Below are 19618 nucleotides of genomic sequence, written 5' to 3'. Positions count from 1 at the left end.
GATGGGAACACATTACTTCACCAAACTTGAGGTTGACAATGGGGTTGGCGTACAGTGGTGCATGTAGCTAATTTGCTTTGATCAGCTTCAAGCTGCAAGACAGATGACTGGCAGTTCCCTGCTTATTGAAAAGGTTCTTAACCTAATAAACTTTCTTTAGTCCAGTTTCAAGTGTTTTGTAGACACAAACAAGCAAAAAGCATCCAATGTGCTCCCGCTGCTGCAGATTGTTCTTAGTTCTGTGACTCTTTTTGTTCTCCTACCTGTCTCCCTGTTAGTCTCCATTCAGTGCATTCATTTTTGCTGGTGGATGAATTTTGTAATTCCACTCCAACCCTGTATGTTTTGGCCAGTACCTACACTTTCAGTAAGTCTTTCATATCTAATATGGTCAGTCTTGATGTTTCTGAGGTCAATAAGACATTTTAAAAAATTGAAAGTTTTAATAAGATTGTATGAAAAATGGTTTCAATTTCATGTCATTGAAATATCTCTCAAAGAAGGATAATGAATATAACAGGAAGTTCAAAGCAACTGGGTGTTGTTGAGCAAGAGGCTTCCTGGTTCAAACCAATGACTGTAGAAAAATACTACTTTTCTGCAGTCATTGGTTTGAACCAGCTGGCTGGTTGGGGCTTTTCTGTGTGTAGTCTCCATGTTTTCCTTGAACATGCATGTGATATCTCCTCACACAGTCCAAACGTGCTTTTTAGGTTAACTGGTGATTCTAAATTATTCATAGGATTTAGTGTGAATTGTTGTCTGTCTCTCTGTGATAGGCCTGCAATAGATGGACAAGCGGTCCAGAGTGTACCCTGCCTCTCACCCTATGACACTAGAGACCGAAACTAGTTATCAATTCAATAAGTTAATGCAGGATATTTCCTGTACGTTCACATGACACGTGAGACTTTACTATTAGAAAAATCTGAAGCGATTAAACACAAAATAGAGATGAAAAACAACACAGCTGCTGCAAGCAAATCAGTGGCATGAGTGCGTGTGAGAGGAAAAACATTGTACAGGAGTCTAGCATTAAAATACCCTCTCATAAGTTACCATGGCGATATGCTCCATAACAAGTGAACTATCTTCATAGTACAGGAAACTCAGGCTTAACCCTGAAATTATCAGGGTAAGATGAAATCTTGCTTCATAGTACAGGGACAGTACTGTTAGTTGGTGAGCCTATAGTCTTGCAGTCTTTGACAGCAGTAAACAAATCTTTTACTGCATTACCTTTTACATGTGCAGGTGTGTTTACATGTGTTTTTGTATGTGCACAATCTTTCTTTGCACTTACCACTCCTGCTGCGCAGCATCCTGGCTGAGACGCCGTTGACTCTCCCTGCACTGGGCGGACTGGCCATGGCATTTTCCACCGAGCTCACCTCATTCCCCTGCTGTTTCAGCAGGTCTGTCAGCGTCCTGGAGACCAACACACACACACACACACACACACACACACACACACACACACACACACACACACACACACACACACAGGTTAAAAACGGTGCTCAACTTATTTTATTTGATAAACCAAGTTAGAGTACAATAGATATTAAATGTATGTGACTTTTTTGTGATATTTTATTAATGAAATGCTTATTTTTCTTTTAAATTTGACTACTCATCCAGTCAATTACCCTGATGAAATCATAACAGAATTCTCAATAAAATATATTGATTATAAAAACTGGGGGCTTGTGTTTCATTACGATGGGTTTTTTTTTTTTACAGGAAACAAAGACAAGCAATACTGTAAGAAAATTTAAGTACTGCGTAAGTAATTTAAAGGAAAGTTTACGTAAATAAATGTGTGTATTTCACAACTTCATGTATTTTACAGAAAAGAAGAAATAATGATATTGTAAGTGGTGCCTAAATTATGGAAATTATACAGCAAAGGAGACACAAATTATACTATGAGTAATTGTAAGCATTGTGTAATTTCATGGTAATATTTAATGTGCGATGTAAGTGGAAAAATATTTTGAAATATAATATAATAATGTTTTTCTGCAAAATGACCATGAAATTGTACACCACCTAAAATTACATATGCAGTATTTCTAGGTAAATATAATTTCATGGTAATTTCATTGAAAATACACTGAAATTCCATTTAATTACAGAGGAATTACACACTTGGTTGTGGGCTGTATTATGAAGTGTGACCAACAAACAATTTGAACCAAGCCACAAACATAGTGTTAAGTACATGTGTGCACAAATGACCATGGAAAAAACATTTTTCCCACTTTGTGTCAGGTCTCTCTGCATGTACATTATATAGCTAAAGATTTGTGTCAGATTGGGAGACATTTGATGCTGCTGCCTGTATTCTGACAAAGTTAACTGTTTGCATCTTGTTACATTTACTGTAGGAAATATGCTTATGTAATTGAGCCTGAGCAACATATTTTTATTTTCAGGCTAAATCTCAGCCAGCTGTATTGACTGGCGGCCTTTTTGCTGCTTGTCGTTTTTGCAATATGTTCACATTGAGACTTGGCTTGAGTTTGAGTGCAAGAAATGCTTCCAAACAAGTGTGAGTGCAAATGTTCATGGACACACACACACACACACACACACACACACACACACACACACACACACACACACACACAGACACACACACACACACACGTTTTCATATCTTAGTGAGGACATCTAATTGACATAAAGGGACAGGCATTTTGTCCCTATGAGTGACTGTTTGTCTCCAAAAGTAAAGTGTCGTGCCAATTTTTTGTCCTCAGAAAGATGTCTAAACACGTACACTTTACACATACACACACACTTTACACACAGATGTATGTTTATGCACAGTTTGGGGGACTTTCCCTTCATCCAACACATATCTGCTGCCTGTGTATTTCCCAAATACAACCACTATTGACTCAAAACACTTGTAGTTAAGCTTTACAAAAGGAAGTCCACAGCACCACTCATACACACACATACACATAAATGCACAGGTATACAAGACACAGTGTTGCCAGGGGCCTCTCGTTCACACCCAGATACCGACTAGAAAAGCATGTCCCTTTGGCCACTTCTCTGATAATCTGTAGGTGTGATGATGGTGTGTGAGTAACCGTGACACAGATGTCAAAAAGTGGCTTCTGCAGGGACTATGTTGTTGCAATGAAACTCTTTTGATGTACATATAATCCCATCTGTCATCACCCACAAGTGTCTGTTATAGATAACAGACACTAGTCCCTAAGGACCCCAAAGCACTTTACACAACCAGTCATCTACACATTCACACACTGGTGATGGCAGCTACATTGTAGTCACAGCCGCCCTGGGGCGCACTGACCACTCATACACAGGTATACAAGACACAGTGTTGCGAGGCTGCCGGACACTGGCGCCACCGGGCCCTCTGACCACCACCAGGCAACGGGTGAAGTGTCTTGCCCAAGGACACAACGACCGAGACTGTCCAAGCCGGGGCTCGAACCGGCAACCTTCCGATTACAAGGCGAACCCCCAACTCTTGAGCCACGATCACCCAAATAGTGCATGTTTGCTTGTCTTTGTGACCCACATTTGACTCCCAGCACTCGAAATGGTGCTGAATGATGAAGCCACTACAAAATATATATGGATGAAACACGTGGACAATGATTTAACAATAATTTCACTGAATGACTGGAACTACAGTACTGTGCAAAAGTCTTGAGTCACCCCTTATTTCTTTATAATTGGCTTCCAAGAAGCCAGACCTTCCTGTCGTTTTCAAAGAGGTCTTAAGCAATAGTTCTCCAGGCTTCCTGAATTGCTTTTCCAATTTCATTGTCAGTCCAGACCTGTACATGACCATTTTCAGATGGACTTTTTTCTGTTTGTTTGCATTTTTCATCCCTTTTTTAAAAGAATTTTGTACCAGCAAGTGGATTCTCAGAGCTGAAAACTTGGGATGTGCAGTGTGTCTTAAATAGTTTGAGAACATTGGACAAGGAGGACAAAACTAATGGCACACCTTAAAAAACTGTCTCCTGCCTCTGAAAGAAAAAAACCCCAGCAAAGATCTGACACAGCACCTGGAATATATACGATCCTTCAGTTAATTCATCTAATATTTGCTGAAGCTTCACTAGAAATGGTCTCTGTGGAAGAGAAGCTGACAATAAGCTGTTCTTAAAAAATGGGGAAAGTTCACAAGAACTGGACTGAAAATCAGGTCTTATGGAGTGATGAATGTAAATTTTACATTTTGAGTTCAAATCATCATCAATATATAAAAGGGGGTCAGGAGAGAGCTACAACAATGAGCATCTACAGCCATCTGTAAAACATGGTGGAGGCTCTGTCACCGTTTGGGGCTGAATTTCAGCCAGTGGTGTTGAGGATCCTGTCAAAGCACACAGAAAAGCACAGTCAGATGTTGATCCACCTTCCACAACTACCCAAAAGCATATGATTGGTTTCATTTTAGCATGATAATGATTCCAGACAGTAAATGGAACATACCAGTGTTGTGTCTACTTAGCAAAGAACCAATTTTAGATTATATTTTGGCTGTGTTGAAGAATAAAGGTGATCATACCACGCTGTAAAACGCTCGACCTATTTCCTTCAGTTCTTCATAGTGAAATATAAAGATATGAGGGGTGATCCATGGCTTTTGCACAGTACTGTAAATGTTTGCACCGGAGTCCAGACACGACTCATCTTCAGTTTTTCATGTTGAAAGCTAAAATGTTAAGGTTAAGACTAAACACACTAGTTCCAACATTAATAAGACCCTTAAAAGACTCATTAATGAGTCTTCCATTCTTGGTTTCTCACTCTGAACTCAACATTTCTCAACATTTGACACACGAGGAAAAAACCCAAACGTCTTGAATCCTTTTCTCTCATCTTCTTTCATTTCTTTATTCAGTTTTCTTTGAGTCTCGTTCTTTCTCTCTCATCCCCCTCCTTTCCTAAACTCAGTCCTAAATCTGACTCTTTGTCTTTTCCCTCCACTTCAAACCATACTGTTTGTCTTCCTCCCTCACCCTCTCTCTGCTCCTCATCCCTTCTGTGACTCACTACCACACAGTGCCTCGGGCCTCTGCGCACGCTTCTCTTGGCTCGCTGCTCAAACAACTTGCTGATTTGGACTTTTAATCTGCAACAAAAACTGCACCTGTCTTCAGGCTATGTGGTGTTTATGGAGCGTTGGCTGAGCTTCATGAGAGTTTCTGTGGGTGCCTTTAAATAATGAAGACGTCTTTGTCGCTGGTTAAGAGGTTAATACTGGAGTGTGGGCTAGATTGACAAGAAAAGTCTGTAGTATCTGCAAAAACAACCCAGATGTGAACATTAAGAGGAACACATTCATTAATGAACCAGAATCAGTTGAAGTCCAGCTAGTGACTACTCTTGGACTTCATGTTTGTTTATTGGTTTACAACGGGAGTGTCAAATTCATTTTACATCCCGGGCCACATACAGCCCACTGAAACCAGGCCAGACCAGTGAAACTCCCCTTTCTACCAGTGTAAAGAAGTTACATATTTAGCTGTTTTTCTACATGATAAAGAAAAAGCTGCTGTGACAAAGACATAAATCTGTCAGCACGACTCTTTCGACTTAAATCTTAAGAAATAAATATGTAAAATTATAATTACAAAAACAGTTACAGAGGTTTTATTAGGGACATAGCTAAGCATTTTGGAATTTGGCATAATTTGTGAAAGTTGAAATTTCTTCGGTATTGAATAGCAGAAACTACGCTTTCTTGTCAGAGGTAATTTTTTGGGAGCGGAGAACCAGCGGCTGACAACACTGTACAAAACGGTAGATTGTTGCGTAATAAGCAAGCGAATAACCCAGAAAATAAAGATTTTTGATGGAAAACTGGTCTCAAAGCTCACTGATGAGAGAACTGTGCAGGAAGTGGGATTTGAATGGAATTCATTACAATGTTATTCAAACATGACGCGTAGTTTTGTCTTCTTTTGGTTTTGGTTCAGTGAATTTTGGTCGGAGAGTGACGAAACAGTGGACTCATCTCTGTGCTTGTCCTTCTTGACCTTAGTGCAGCATTCGATACTGTTGACCATAATATCCTATTAGAGCGATTAGAACATGCTGTAGGTATTACAGGTATTGCACTGCAGTGGTTTGTATCATATCTATCTAATAGACTCCAATTTGTGCATGTAAATGGAGAGTCCTCTTCACACACTGAGGTTAATTATGGAGTTCCACAGGGTTCAGTGCTAGGACCAATTCTGTTTACATTATACATGCTTCCCCTAGGCAGCATCATTAGAAGACATAGCATACATTTTCACTGCTATGCAGATGACACCCAGCTCTATCTGTCCATGAAGCCAGATAACACACGCCAATTAGTTAAACTGCAGGAATGTCTTAAAGACATAAAGACTTGGATGGCCACTAACTTTCTGCTTCTTAACTCAGATAAAACTGAGGTTATTGTACTCGGCGCTGAAAAGCTTAGAAATATGGTATCTAACCAGATTCTTACTCTGGATGGCATTACCTTGGCCTCCAGTAACACTGTGAGGAACCTTGGAGTCATTTTTGACCAGGATATGTCCTTCAACGCACATATTAAACAAATATGTAAGACTGCGTTCTTCCATTTGCGCAACATCTCTAAAATTAGAAATATCCTGTCTCAGTGACGCTGAAAAACTAGTTCATGCATTTATTACTTCCAGGCTGGACTACTGCAATTCATTATTATCAGGATGTCCAAAAAACTCACTGAAAAGCCTTCAGTTAATCCAAAATACTGCAGCAAGAGTACTGACAGGGACTAGAAAGAGAGAGCATATTTCTCCTGTTTTGGCTTCCCTTCATTGGCTTCCTGTTAAATCCAGAATTGAATTCAAAATCCTGCTCCTCACATACAAGGTCTTAAATAATCAGGCCCCATCTTATCTTAATGACCTTGTAGTACCATATTACCCTATTGGAGCACTTCGCTCCCGCTCTGCAGGCCTACTTGTTGTTCCTAGAGTATTTAAAAGTAGAATGGGAGGGAGAGCCTTCAGTTTTCAGGCCCCTCTTCTGTGGAACCAGCTTCCAGTTTGGATTCGGGAGACAGACACTATCTCTACTTTTAAGATTAGGCTTAAAACTTTCCTTTTTGCTAAAGCATATAGTTAGGGCTGGACCAGGTGACCCTGAATCCTCCCTTAGTTATGCTGCAATAGATGTAGGCTGCCGGGGGATTCCCATGATGCATTGAGTTTTTCCTTTCCAGTCACCTTTCTCACTCACTATGTGTTAATAGACCTCTCTGTATTGAATCATATCTGTTATTAACCTCTGTCTCTCTTCCACAGCATGTCTTTATCCTGTCTTCCTTCTCTCACCCCAACCGGTCGCAGCAGATGGCCGCCCCTCCCTGAGCCTGGTTCTGCCGGAGGTTTCTTCCTGTTAAAAGGGAGTTTTTCCTTCCCACTGTCGCCAAAGTGCTTGCTCATAGGGGGTCATATGATTGTTGGGTTTTTCTCTGTATCTATGAAGCGCCTTGAGGTGACTTTTGTTGTGATTTGGCGCTATAAAAAGAAAATTTAATTAAATTGAATTGAATTGAAACCTGCAGTTTTGGAATCTATGAGATGTCTACTTTCAGCACTTGCATGTCCATGCACGCGCTGTCGGGTGAACAGTGTTTTGAGTTTACATCTTTTCATAGAATCTGGCCCTCTGACCACCACCAGGCAACGGGTGAAGTGTCTTGCCCATGGACACAACGACCGAGACTGTCGGAGCCGGGGCTCGAACCAGCAACCTTCCGATTGAGCCACGATCGCCCCACTTTAGCCATTGTTCCAGAGGTTTTGTAGTTTGTAGTTTGTAGTTTGCAGGATCTGACCTTAGGTTGAACTTTCTGATCTGTTCCCTCCTGGGAAGATTGGCAACCACCTTTGTTACACTACTTTTTGTATTTACCCAACAAACTCACATCTAGAAAGCTAATAAAAAAAACATGCAAAAGTATCCAGACTCCCAATGTCTCTATGATATGAAAGGGCGGGCCAAAGCTCAGAAGAGTAGCTTTTACTTTCACTGGATTAAAGTTCCCTCAACAGTGTTCCCTGTGAAAATGATTGTTTCTGATATCTACTCTTGGAGAAACCTTATGGAACCTATATGTGTATTATACTTATATATTCTGTAAGCTTCTGCCCTCACTGCGCTTATTATCCTTTAACATATTATATAAAAGTATTGTGCCTGAGATCGGAGAGCTCATCAGTTCTTCCATCCTATCTCATCACATTAAAGCCACAGTGAAATGAGACTTCACTAATGTCCTGTAACAATCAATTAGTCCTCTCAGGTCACCCAGATTAGAGCTTGCACAGTGAGTCGTTCCAACAAATATTAACAGTAACTCTCGAAATGTGAAATCCTCTCTGCTGTATGACTGCACTGATTGAATGTAAGATGTTCTCAGTGAGTACATTACACCATTTCTGTACACTGCACCTACAAGCAGTAAATATCTACTATGTAAACATTTTTATAAGCTCTTGGTGATTTTGGTTTTACGGCTTTCCCTAAAAAGCTGTGGAGTCTGAGTGATAAACATAATGACAGATAAAAATTCCTTCCAACCAGGTTAGCCGTTGATGAGTAGTGTTTGTCTCTGACCTTTTCCTGAAGACAGCGGTTAAGCTTCATGCACATGGTAACCACATTGTAACAGATGTCATTCCAGTCTGAGTCTTTCTTCCTCCTGCATATGTTCAACACTTGTCTTCTGTTCAAAACCACTTTCTAAAGTCTGGAATTCTGCATGCAGTGCAACAAAATACCTATAACATCGGACCAGAGCTCTTCTCGCAACCTTAGCTGTCACCCCTCCATTCCCATTAAAAAGAATGCATGTTTACAGCACTACCATGCTTTCTGCACTTTTCAAACCTACATCCAAAGCTGAAAGCTACATCCATCTTTACACTGTCTATAATTTTTTTTCCCTTTCAGGCAAGAAGACCTTCTTTTTTTGGTTGCTTTTTTCCGCCTACTACTTTTAAAACAATTAAGCACGGCTCTGTGGAGATGTGTCAGTTTTCCTTTTGTCAGTGTATCTGGTCGCACCCCTGCCACTTAGGCTGGTGCATATGCAAATCAGAGAAGCTGAGGGCACAATAAGCAGGTCAGTATCTGCAGACATCTCTACAATATTTCAATGCAGGAGCACAGATTTTCACAGAAGGCACAGAACTGCTTGAATAGTTAAGACTTTCTGCAAAAAAACTCTTCATTCAGGCTTCCTACAAGTGAATGTTCCCTTCTGTTGCCATTCCGGCAGCATATTTTTCCAACAGCAACATCAGTCATTTAGAAGTGAATATCAGGAAGTCACGAGAGCGCTTTAAGCTTTTGTGTGTAATGACCAATACACTGAGCGATTCTACAGGACTGTAGAATCGCAGGACTTACCCACCTCTTGTGGGTAAGTCCTGCTTAGTGCTCAGTGCTTTTGCACTGAGCACTGATAACAAGCTGGAGTGTCATCATCATCGCTTTAGTCTGGAGAATGCAATGTCTGTGTTTTCTGCAAAGAATTTCAAATTCCGATTTGTCTGACCACAGAGCAGTTTTCCACTTTGCCTCAGTCCATTTGGACATTTTGCTTCCTTTCTGCATGATAGAGCTTTAACCTGCATTAGTGGATGGCACTGCAAACTGTGGGAGTGTTTGTAATTTTTTTCTTTGACACGCTGCCTGTCTAAGATATCGTTTTATACCCAATCATGTTACTGACCTGTTGCAATATTTTTCATGACACTGATACTTTTTCTATGATCTATTGTGAATAAAATACAAGATTATGTGATTTGGATATCATTGCTTTCTATTTTTAGTTGCATTTTACACGGTGTAACAACTTTTATTGAAATTGAAGTTGAAGTATAACAACAACAAGCAAAGGAAAACTTACAAGAAGCTGTGCCAGTGTCTAGACAAGCACACTTCATGCAGTATTGTTTTTGACTGCTTCTCCTTTTTGGCCTGTTACCTGTCAGTCAACTTATGCATAAGGACAAGAACACCTTTCAATTTAGGAAATTCAACATGTTCCTTTATCAACATTAAACCTGCGGAAGTATTACTAATGGACAGACAGCATTTCTGCTTCATAACCCTTTTCAGTTCAAATTTTTCAAAAAATGATCCAAATGTAATAAAATAAAACTTTAACAGACAAACAGACAAAACTCTCATTGTTACGACTCAATATTTTTTGAAATGCCTTGTTCCAGACATGAGAGATGTAAGGATGGCTATCTTTGATATTTTCAATTCCCAGCACCTTTACTCAAAAAAAGGGGGGGCGACCACAAACACAGAAAGAACACAGTGCCAAACCCTTAAGTCAGTGTGCGTTGACCCACATTTAAGTGCGTGTGGGCCCAGTGAAACCCGGCAGCGGTGAGGAGGAGGAGGAGAGAGGAAGGTAAAGTAGCTGCAGGGTGAAAATTGTCACTTTTGATGGAGCCAGGAATCTGTCAGCTTATATGTTCTTTCACTTGGGGAGGAACTACGACGAGTGATGACGCAGGCACATGCATATGCACACTTTATCGCATTTGTTTGCAAGCATGCATGCATGCAGACATGCTCACGCAAACAGTGGCGACAGGTGATAGAGAGTGACAGCTCAACCCTGGAGGTACTGAAAAAGTAGGAGAAATTTTGGAAGGTGGGGTTATGGAAGTGTAGGAGAGAGCGGAGGAAACTTAGTAGTAGTAGATATTTACAGCTTGTAGTGGCTTCACTTGCTTCCTGTCTGCAGTTCGTGTACGGGGCAGGCTGCAGGGATAACTTCACATCTATCTTTTCTAGTATACCTGTTAAGCTGTGAACCATGATGCTGTTCATGCAGGTTTCAGGGTGCTTTTCCTTCACAGATTAAGCACCTCCAGTATCAGTTCCAGAGAATCCAATCAAGATCCTTTTATTAAAAGCTAATTAAGAGAGAGATCCCTTATATCGTTGAGCCCCTCAGAGGACAAGCTTGTTTAAATTGTTATTTACATTATAAAACTGCAGATAGCTGTAACGTTATTACTAGTTTCTTGATTTGGAGCCCAAAAATGTGAGCTAAAGTACTGTTGGGTCACTCTCTTGTGTCTTTTGACCATTGAGCGTAGAGCCGTCTTTGTGATGGAGTTATTTATAACACTGGGTTAGCAGGGCTCTGTTAGAGATCGCTTTCAGCCAAACGATGGCCAGGATTCTCCAAAGGCTTTTGGTGTGAAAGGTTGAAAGTTTGTTGAGGTCGCTGTCTGTCACCTCCCATTACTCTGAGCCGCAGAGCAAAGAGAACGGCACACAGTGGGGATTTAACTTCATTTGGTGTGGTTGTTGTACTCTGATGACCTTAAGACTCTGTTCATCCTTGATCTTTTTCGTTGGCCCTTCTCTGTCCAGTTATGTGAAATTCTCACTGGTGAGACCTCTCAGTTCACCGGGATTAATGCTGAGCTGTTAATAATCAAGGGCATCTCCTCAAGTTTGGTCTGGTTCAGGTGTGCACAGCATTGTGGATGCAGACGTCTTTCAAATGCCAATATCTATTGATTGGATTGAGTTAAAAAGTATGAGACACATCTCATCCCCCTCTTTTGTCCATCCATCCTTTTTCTTCTGGTAATCCAAAATATTTCAAATAAAAGATAAGGAGCAACTGGGTCTGAAAAGTGAAATCATGAGGTACCTGCGTTCTTTGTAATGGCCAGCAGAGAGCAATAACTCTGGTTGTAAAAAGAGCAGAGAGAGTTCTCTCTCATTGTAGGATCTCATTAAAAACATTTGTGATGAGCAGATGTTCTCAGTTGCTAATTTCAAGTCCTCATTAATATGCCTTAATGTTCATTTTGTACACTTTTATCCCATTTAGAGTTGAATCCATGATAAAGCAGGGCATGCTTTAAGGTGTGGGTATTTTGCATGTTCCTGAGGTACCAGCTTGTCAATCACAGTCTCCTGTTAGCAGTTTATCAGTAACATCTTCACCTCCCTTGTGACATCTGGCTTAAAAACCAAAAAAAACAACAACAAAGAAGTGTCCATAATGCTTATCTCAAGGCTTTAAAATAACTTGAGGTACAGCTCTTCTCTCGCTCCTCTGCTTGACCTAAGAGGTCAAACACACTGTAACTTAAAAAAAACACTAGCAAATAGAAAGAAAATGCTGCAAAACCACACAAATCACAGCAGAAGTAATTTAGTGAGTCAATAACATGATTTAACAGAAGTATTGAATAGTGAACATGTAGCTGGAGCTGGAGCCCCCTGTTGAAGTACTGCAGGTTGGTCACAATAATAACAGAAACTCAGTCTGACATTAGTAACAAATATATATGCTTAGATATTAATAAAAATATATTAATTTATATGAAAAGGGAATTGAAACTGGTAATAGGAGGCGAGTCGTCCCCTAAATCACTTCCGTTGCGTAGTTTTTTTCTTTTGTTTGCTTCTTTTTTAAATTCCGTTTTTCTTCTCTCTGCTTTTTGCATTTCCTATGTTTTCTCAGATCGTGTTTTTGACCTCTCAGGGCCACTGTACATTTTATTTTAAAAAGTTTACATCAACGTGTCAGTAGTGCCCTTGAGCTACAAAATGTGACTCAATATTTTCTATTTGGAAGCGAGAGAAAGGGTTAATAGAAAAGTGATTCTATGTGCTTTGTGTGCGTGGTGATGGACCCATATATATGCCCATGCTATATTGAGTATCACTTATTTGTGGATCTTAATACAGGGCAGAGCAGTCAAACCATTTAAGCAATGGCGTCCTTCGTTATGTAATGCAAGGACTAAAAAAGCAGCTGGCTTAAAAACACACCGGATAAAGATGACATGCCAGAGCAGTCAAAGATGTAGCTTTGATGCTGGAAGGAAACCTCAAGAACAGAAAGGATAATGTTGTGGAAAAAGAATTCCAACAGAAGCGTCCTTTGATGTAGGAAGGGTTTTTGTTTGAGGTTTCTCCACCAGAAAAAGTTTTCAATCTTTTAGGGGCACAATTGTCCCCACATGGGTTCACTCTGAGTACTGCCTCTGTTCACGCACACTTGTTAGCATTAATCAGCGATTATAAACTGGTCACAATTGTGAATGAGAGCATGAATGGCTGTCAGTCACTCTGTATTAGCCCTGCAGCGGCAGTCTGTCCAGGGTGTACGCAGCCGCTTGCCTGAAGTCAGATGGGCAAGGTTCCAGTCCCTGTGACCCTGAACTGGACAAGCAGTTCAAAAATACATGAATGAATAAATGGGTCTCTGATGAATGGATCTTTAAATGAACAACTCTGTGTATGTGTGTATCTTGTGACTGTTCCCCTGATTGTTTCAGTCTTGGCAGTGTGTTGGGACAAGAGTAGGTGCAGTGCTGTATTTGACACATTATCTCTGATCAATGACGCCAGAGAGACATCACGAAACTAGCATTTTTGGCCACTGCTATTATTTAAGACTAAATGAATATTTTATAATCACTTTGGCAACAAAAAGTCACTCATACGTTAAATTAAAAATTCCTGTCATTATTGTTGTGCCTTGACACATAGATTAATTAACAGTGGTCACAGCTGTCTTGTCTTCGAAACATGCTAGCTGCTAGAAATTAGTAGAATATAAATAGATTTCGGAAGCGAGGCTTTTTCTATCCACCCAATCTTTTCCTTTCTTTTCTGAGAGCACCCGGAGCGCTGTGTCACACACACTCATTAATGTACTTACTTGTGCAAAAACACAGCCCTCCATCCCAACCATGTGACCTCCACCATGTTGTTTCCAGGTTTCTCCCACTTTGCTAGCTGGACGCTATGTTGCAACGCATCTCGCCTCATGGCTGTTCTGACCTCTCACTGTGGTGATCTGACCCATGCACATGTAACCCAAATGCCACCGCTATTATTCTTGTTGTTAATTGAACTATAAATCCAGACGAGTGTGAGTGTATGTGTGCGTGTACACGTAAAATCATGAAGGTCATTTGTGTTTGTTTACGGTGTACAACCGGCCCCGCTCCAGTTGAAGCCTTTCATTAAACACGACACGCGTGACCTAAGGCGCTCTCCATTGTTGGCTGGGGATTAGTGCGGCTTGCAAATACCCCGAACCTTGTGCGGCTGGAACGAGTCGAGGGGTATTAGAAGGTGTGTGTCTATGTCCTTGTTTATATATCTTTGTGGTGACCAGAAATTGGAAGTTTACGATGCTACGGGGACAAAATCCCGGTCCCCACAAGTTTGAAGGCATTTTTCAAACTCGAAATGTGGTTTTAGTGTGTGTGTGTGCATGTAAGGAGAGGGGAAGGAAGTCTGCGAGGAGGATCACTCTGGATTTTAACTTTCAAAGGTGATTTGGGAAAACTGTTAGGATTTTAGCCCGCTAATCACCCTCTGCTTGCAGGATGTTAAGAGAAAGAGAAACCTGTGGTGGGAAGCAGGTGCACAGCACGAGTTTGAGAGCTGCAACAGCACACGTGCAGATTGCAAAAGTCCTGCTTCGTGCTTGGCTGCTCTAACATCCGTCTCTAAAGCGCATGCAGAATTTGTGCATCTCACCTCATGAAGTGTGTGCGCTGTATATGAAGTCCTGGATTGCACGTACACTTTTATAGCAGGGATTTATGTCAGCAGGCTAATAACTAAACAAGCAAGCAGGCAGAGCAACCCAAAAACGGTAAAGCTGTAATCTCAGTGAAATTTGTTTAATCTCAAAGGGGAGCAGTAATCTGTCAAGATGGGCTCACGGAGGGAGGATGTTTATGCAGCCACAGTGTTTCTATTTCAGTTTAGGTGCTACCCTGCAGAAAACGTTAATCCTAGTGGTTCGGAATCTGCAGAATGAGTTTTGCAGTTTGAGTTAATTGGAGACACACAAAGACGACTGATGGTCAATGGAGGTTTTGGTGGCACCAGTGCAGCTGTCCTCATGTTTAGCTTCTCAATAAAAATTCAAGTGAGAAAAATGATGTGGGAGAGATGGGATGTTTGCAAAGTGAAAATGGAAAAGGGGGGAGGAATGCATGAAGATCAGAGTGACTGAAAGTAGCTGCTGGTTTCACTTCTTATCCTTTCGAGTGAAAGGGGGGATAAAAAGCAAGAGAGGTTGATAGAAGGACATTTGACCTGGTAAAGAAGGAACAGAGGAGATGTGGAAGAAGGCTGAAGGAGAGGACTCTTACGAACCAAAACAAAGTGATTTGTGGTGAAGAAATTCAGGATGAGAGGGACAAATAGCGTGTGATGAAACAGATTTTCAAGCAAGAAAATGAGATCAAAAACAATAAGCCTGGAGAGATAAGAAGAACAAACTCTATGGAGAAAAGAATGAGAAGAGGCAGCTAGAGAGTTGGTTCAGGATGAAAGCAGAGAGATGTGAGCCCATGCTGCGCTGTAATGATTTCCTGAGGCGAATAGACTGAACTTTGAACCATGTATTTAACTCTATACTCCAGCTGGAGTGTATGCACGAATGCATTTGTATCAGGAGAAAAGCTAAAACTCTAGGTTGTGTTTCAGTAACTCAGTTTAAAAGCATCACATTCACAGTGTAAAATGTGACTTCATGTGCTCTTTCTGAAACCCTGACACATTTGTACACATGAGACATTCTAACACAGACGCACAAAGTTAAAAGTGCTTAGCTGCAAAAAAGAAACCCCTCAAAAACTAGAAAGTTGATTTCTCTGTTTCATGCTTACAAGAAAAGCAAACAGTACGCAAAGAGCTGAAATATAAAAGAAAAACTGAAAAAGAAACAAATAAATGAACCCTGAGAATAGACAAGAGAATAAACAAGAATAAATATGTAAAGTTTTAGGTGTGTACACTGATGAAGCACTAGCTCAAAGCTTAGTTAACACAGGTGAAAATAAACTAGTTCACATCCATAGCTGACACTTTAGACTTTAAACTGAAAATTAAGCCTCACCCACATATAAAGCAATTTGCTCACAGCACATTACTTTGTAGCTGACAGCTGGTCACTATTTTTGACATTCCACCCTCATGTTTGTTTACCAACCCCCAGTTATGTCAATCAACAATTCGCTTCACTCCCATTGGTGGTTGCCTCAAAGCCGAGATAAGTTTAACACTGTGTGTGCCCATTTTGTGTTGTTGCGATGTTGTTTACGCTATTTCACCTCTCAAATAATACTGACATTGTATTTCTGCAATTGCAAGCGTCTTTCTGTGCTATTCTCTTTCAGCAGAACTGTCATTTTCAGTAGTGCCATCCATGGAGGCCCAGTTCAGTGCCAATTCTAATCTAAACACATCCCTGTAAACCTCTGTAGGATCCTACATCAGCATCTCTAAAAACCAAGAAATAAAAAGTGCTTTTACTGCACAAAATGTAATCACTTAAATAATGAGATGCGTCATTAAGTAGATTCAGATTCAAAACTGATGAGTTAACGAATGTTAAAATGTTCTTTGGGAACTTTTGTTGATGTTCGCTTATGTCATTAAGCTTTGGTAATATTTGCAAGTGAACTTCATTCATGTGCAGATATTTCCCAGGACATGCCATACTCATTATAGCTTTTCAGACATGTCAATAATGTGCCTGATGTTTGGACTGAGAAGATCAAGTTTTTACTGAATTTGTTCAAATTTGCACTCATAAAACTCAACTTCAGGTTAAAGCTACATCGTCTATTGGATGTTTGAGGAAAAATATTTGGTGATTTAAAAATACAGTATTTAGTTACTTTAAAAAAAAAAAGGATAAACACATTTTCTTAAAACGTATCAAGTGCATTTGTTCTGTTTATCTACTCTCTTACCCTCTGCCTGACTCTGCTCAGATCAGCTGGTTGTGATGCTTGTGGGGAAGTTGCCCTCTGGTGGACAGATGACCCAAGTTTGTAGTTGGAGGGCATTTCTCCATTTCTTTACTTTTAAATTTTAATTTTTCATCATAACATTATATATGTTGATACCAGTAAATTGCCAAATAGCTAATATTACTCTCCTAATTAATAAGTCAGACTCAGTTTCAAATGGTCAGATGGACTTTCTTCAGCAGCGCCTAGCCTAGTATAGCGATTTTGCACATCATGTGATACACACATTGCTTGACTCACGTCCACCATATTGGACATTATGCAACCAATGGTTGGGTTCATAGAAGTTTCTGGCTGTCTGTTGATGAAATCAGTGGCAAAGGGGTATTATACTAATAGATATCCTAATGTTTCCTTTAAAGGCAGGTTTTAGTTGCACTTTTCAGTTTTATGCTGCTTGAAGAATACTAGTGTTTGCAGACAGACATGCTCCATGCAAAGTATGGGTGACCATAACAATTTGATAGCAACCAAAGCAAATGGGGAGTCCCATATTTTTGCCTGGAGACCAGTAATTACCAGGGGGTCACAGACCAGTCTCAAAGGTCTGTGTGATGGGGGCCTTATTCATTTGACCCTACATTATTGCCATCATTGCCACAAGTGGAAAATTTTGGACAACTTAATATTATGTATTTAACATTCATGTCTGCCGGGGTTTGAAATTTAATTTGAGCACATTCACATATTATAAGGCCTCCAGTAAAAAAATCAAAGTCTGACACTGAGACACAAAATGCTATCTTGGAATTAACAATCTGCTAAATAAATAAATGCAAATCTGCATTTTGTCTATTTTGAGTTTTCTGCTCAATATGCTAAGGTAAGCCAGAGCAAACTCACACATAAGCAGCATTTATTAATTTCAGGATGTTTGTGTCATTTGTCTGAGGAAGTGACCTGCTCAAATGTACATTTAAATTCAAAAATGCTTATATTCAAAATGTGCATTTGTTAACCCTTGACTGTAACTGAATGGTTTTTGCACGCGTCTGTGTTTTGAGAGGATTTTTAGGTATAAAGTATAAGGGCTGGGAACATTGTCTTCATTTATTAGCAATCTAACAATAACCTCTGTAAGCTGGAAAAATGAATCCTCACGAATAACCTTCCTCCTCCTTTTCCCTCATGACTACTGCTTGGTTATTAACCTGCTGGTGTGCACAGAGTGCCAAAGGAGAGGAGTACCTCTCCTGTGTCTGTGTTTGGGCTTACTCCAATACAACAAACGATCTGTATTCATATACAACAAGAAAAAAAGACCCATCGATAAAGAATAAACATGTCTTTTGTCATATGTTTTAATTAGGGGATAAATTTGCGTTTTCTAGAAATTTGGAAACCCGTGGATCTCTCTCTCTCTCTCACACACACACACACACACACGCTTCTTCACCTGGAGTTGAGGTCGGCCTGTGCTGCCCCTCCTACTCCTCCTCCGCTTCCCCCACGGCTCTTCTCCAGGCCCAGTTTAGTAAAGATGCCCACCAGTACCATGATGGCCACCACCCCACAGATGATGTACACGATAAGTTGCGTGCGGTCCCGGTCCAGGTCTCCCTGTCCCTCAGTAATGGTGGCGACTGGTTTGCCAGTGTTTGCCCAGATGGGAGTGTCATAGTTGGAGCAGATGCTCTGGTCCAAGCTCTGCTGACGGAACTGGCAGCAGAAACGGTAGAAGCAGGTACCGCAGCAGTACAGGAAGACACCGGCGTTACAGTTGAAAGGTGGGTCCCACTGACCCATGACATCATAGTAACCCTGGCAACGTGTCCCACCAACAGGAGGGAGATCCTCATCATCTGTATCTCCACCACTGTTGGGAGTGGAAAGTCCTGTCTCTGGAGGAGTGTTTTGGGTGGTCTCTGTATAGCTGGTAGTTGTCTGGTTAGTCAGTGTGGTAGGTGAATCCTCATATACTCCTTCAGCTGTAACTGATGGACCCTGGGTGAAGGCTGGCCGGATAACAGAGAATAAAAAGAGGAAGGAGAGAAAAAAGGGGCAGGAGAAAGGGTTGGTCGCTGCCATGTTTCCTGGAGAACCCAACGTCCCACCTACAGGCTTTGAACAGGAGGGAAGCAGAGTGTTAGCAACAGAGAAACAGCACAGACATCAAATAAGGTAGAAGTAGTTTTACTGAGAAAAGCAAACCAAAAAATCCCCACAGTCTAAAAAAAATTCCCAGAAGTATCTCAAAGCATGTTCCTGTTAAAACACATGACTTATCTATTGATCTGACACATTTATGAAATCAATAATGAAAAGAGGGCAGAGTACATTTTTAAATAGGTCACTATCGGAGACTTTTGTCATAAAATGCGATGTGATACACACTCGCTGCTCTCTCCTACTCCCTGGGTGTTTGGTATGCAGGGGAAACAACAGGAAGGCTACGCAAAGGCTAATTAACACTACCCCCCAAAAAACCATTGGCTGCCCTCTGCTATCACTTGAGCCCATCACCAGATCCTCCTGTCTCAGTAAAACCAGGGCCATCACAGGTGACCCCTTGCACCCCGCTCACCACCTGTTTGACCCACTGCCACTCCGGATGTTGCCTCAGGTCAATCAGGTTCCACACCTGCAGACTCACAAACAGCATCTTTCCCTGGGCCATTGCCACTGTTAACATACAATATTCTGTCCTAATCACACACCGACTCCACTCAGACCAAGTGCATTACACTACTTCCAAGCACTTTGCAACCTGTTCTTCTATTGTGTTTCTTCCTCCTAAATTCCTCGTGATT

The 19618-nt window shown here is 40.8% G+C and overlaps 1 protein-coding gene across 1 annotated transcript in view; it reads right to left on the bottom strand.

Annotated features, from left to right (window-relative positions):
• shisa8b (shisa family member 8b) overlaps nt 1–18907 on the bottom strand; it is a 39863-nt gene extending 20956 nt beyond the window's left edge. The window contains exons 1-2 of the mRNA XM_035915103.2: nt 18265–18907; nt 1304–1428 (exon numbers count right to left, since the gene is read on the bottom strand). Coding sequence (XP_035770996.2) covers nt 1304–1428; nt 18265–18896 — 757 coding nt within the window. The 5' untranslated portion in view covers nt 18897–18907. The remainder of the gene's footprint in view (nt 1–1303; nt 1429–18264) is intronic.
• Between the last annotated feature and the right edge of the window lie 711 nt (nt 18908–19618).

Source organism: Neolamprologus brichardi, chromosome 8, assembly GCF_056152115.1.
Source record: "Neolamprologus brichardi isolate AB-2024 chromosome 8, ASM5615211v1, whole genome shotgun sequence".
Classification (NCBI taxonomy): Eukaryota; Metazoa; Chordata; class Actinopteri; order Cichliformes; family Cichlidae; genus Neolamprologus; species Neolamprologus brichardi.
The sequence above is the reverse complement of the archived record's forward strand: the minus strand, read 5'-3'. Positions and strand labels throughout refer to the sequence as shown.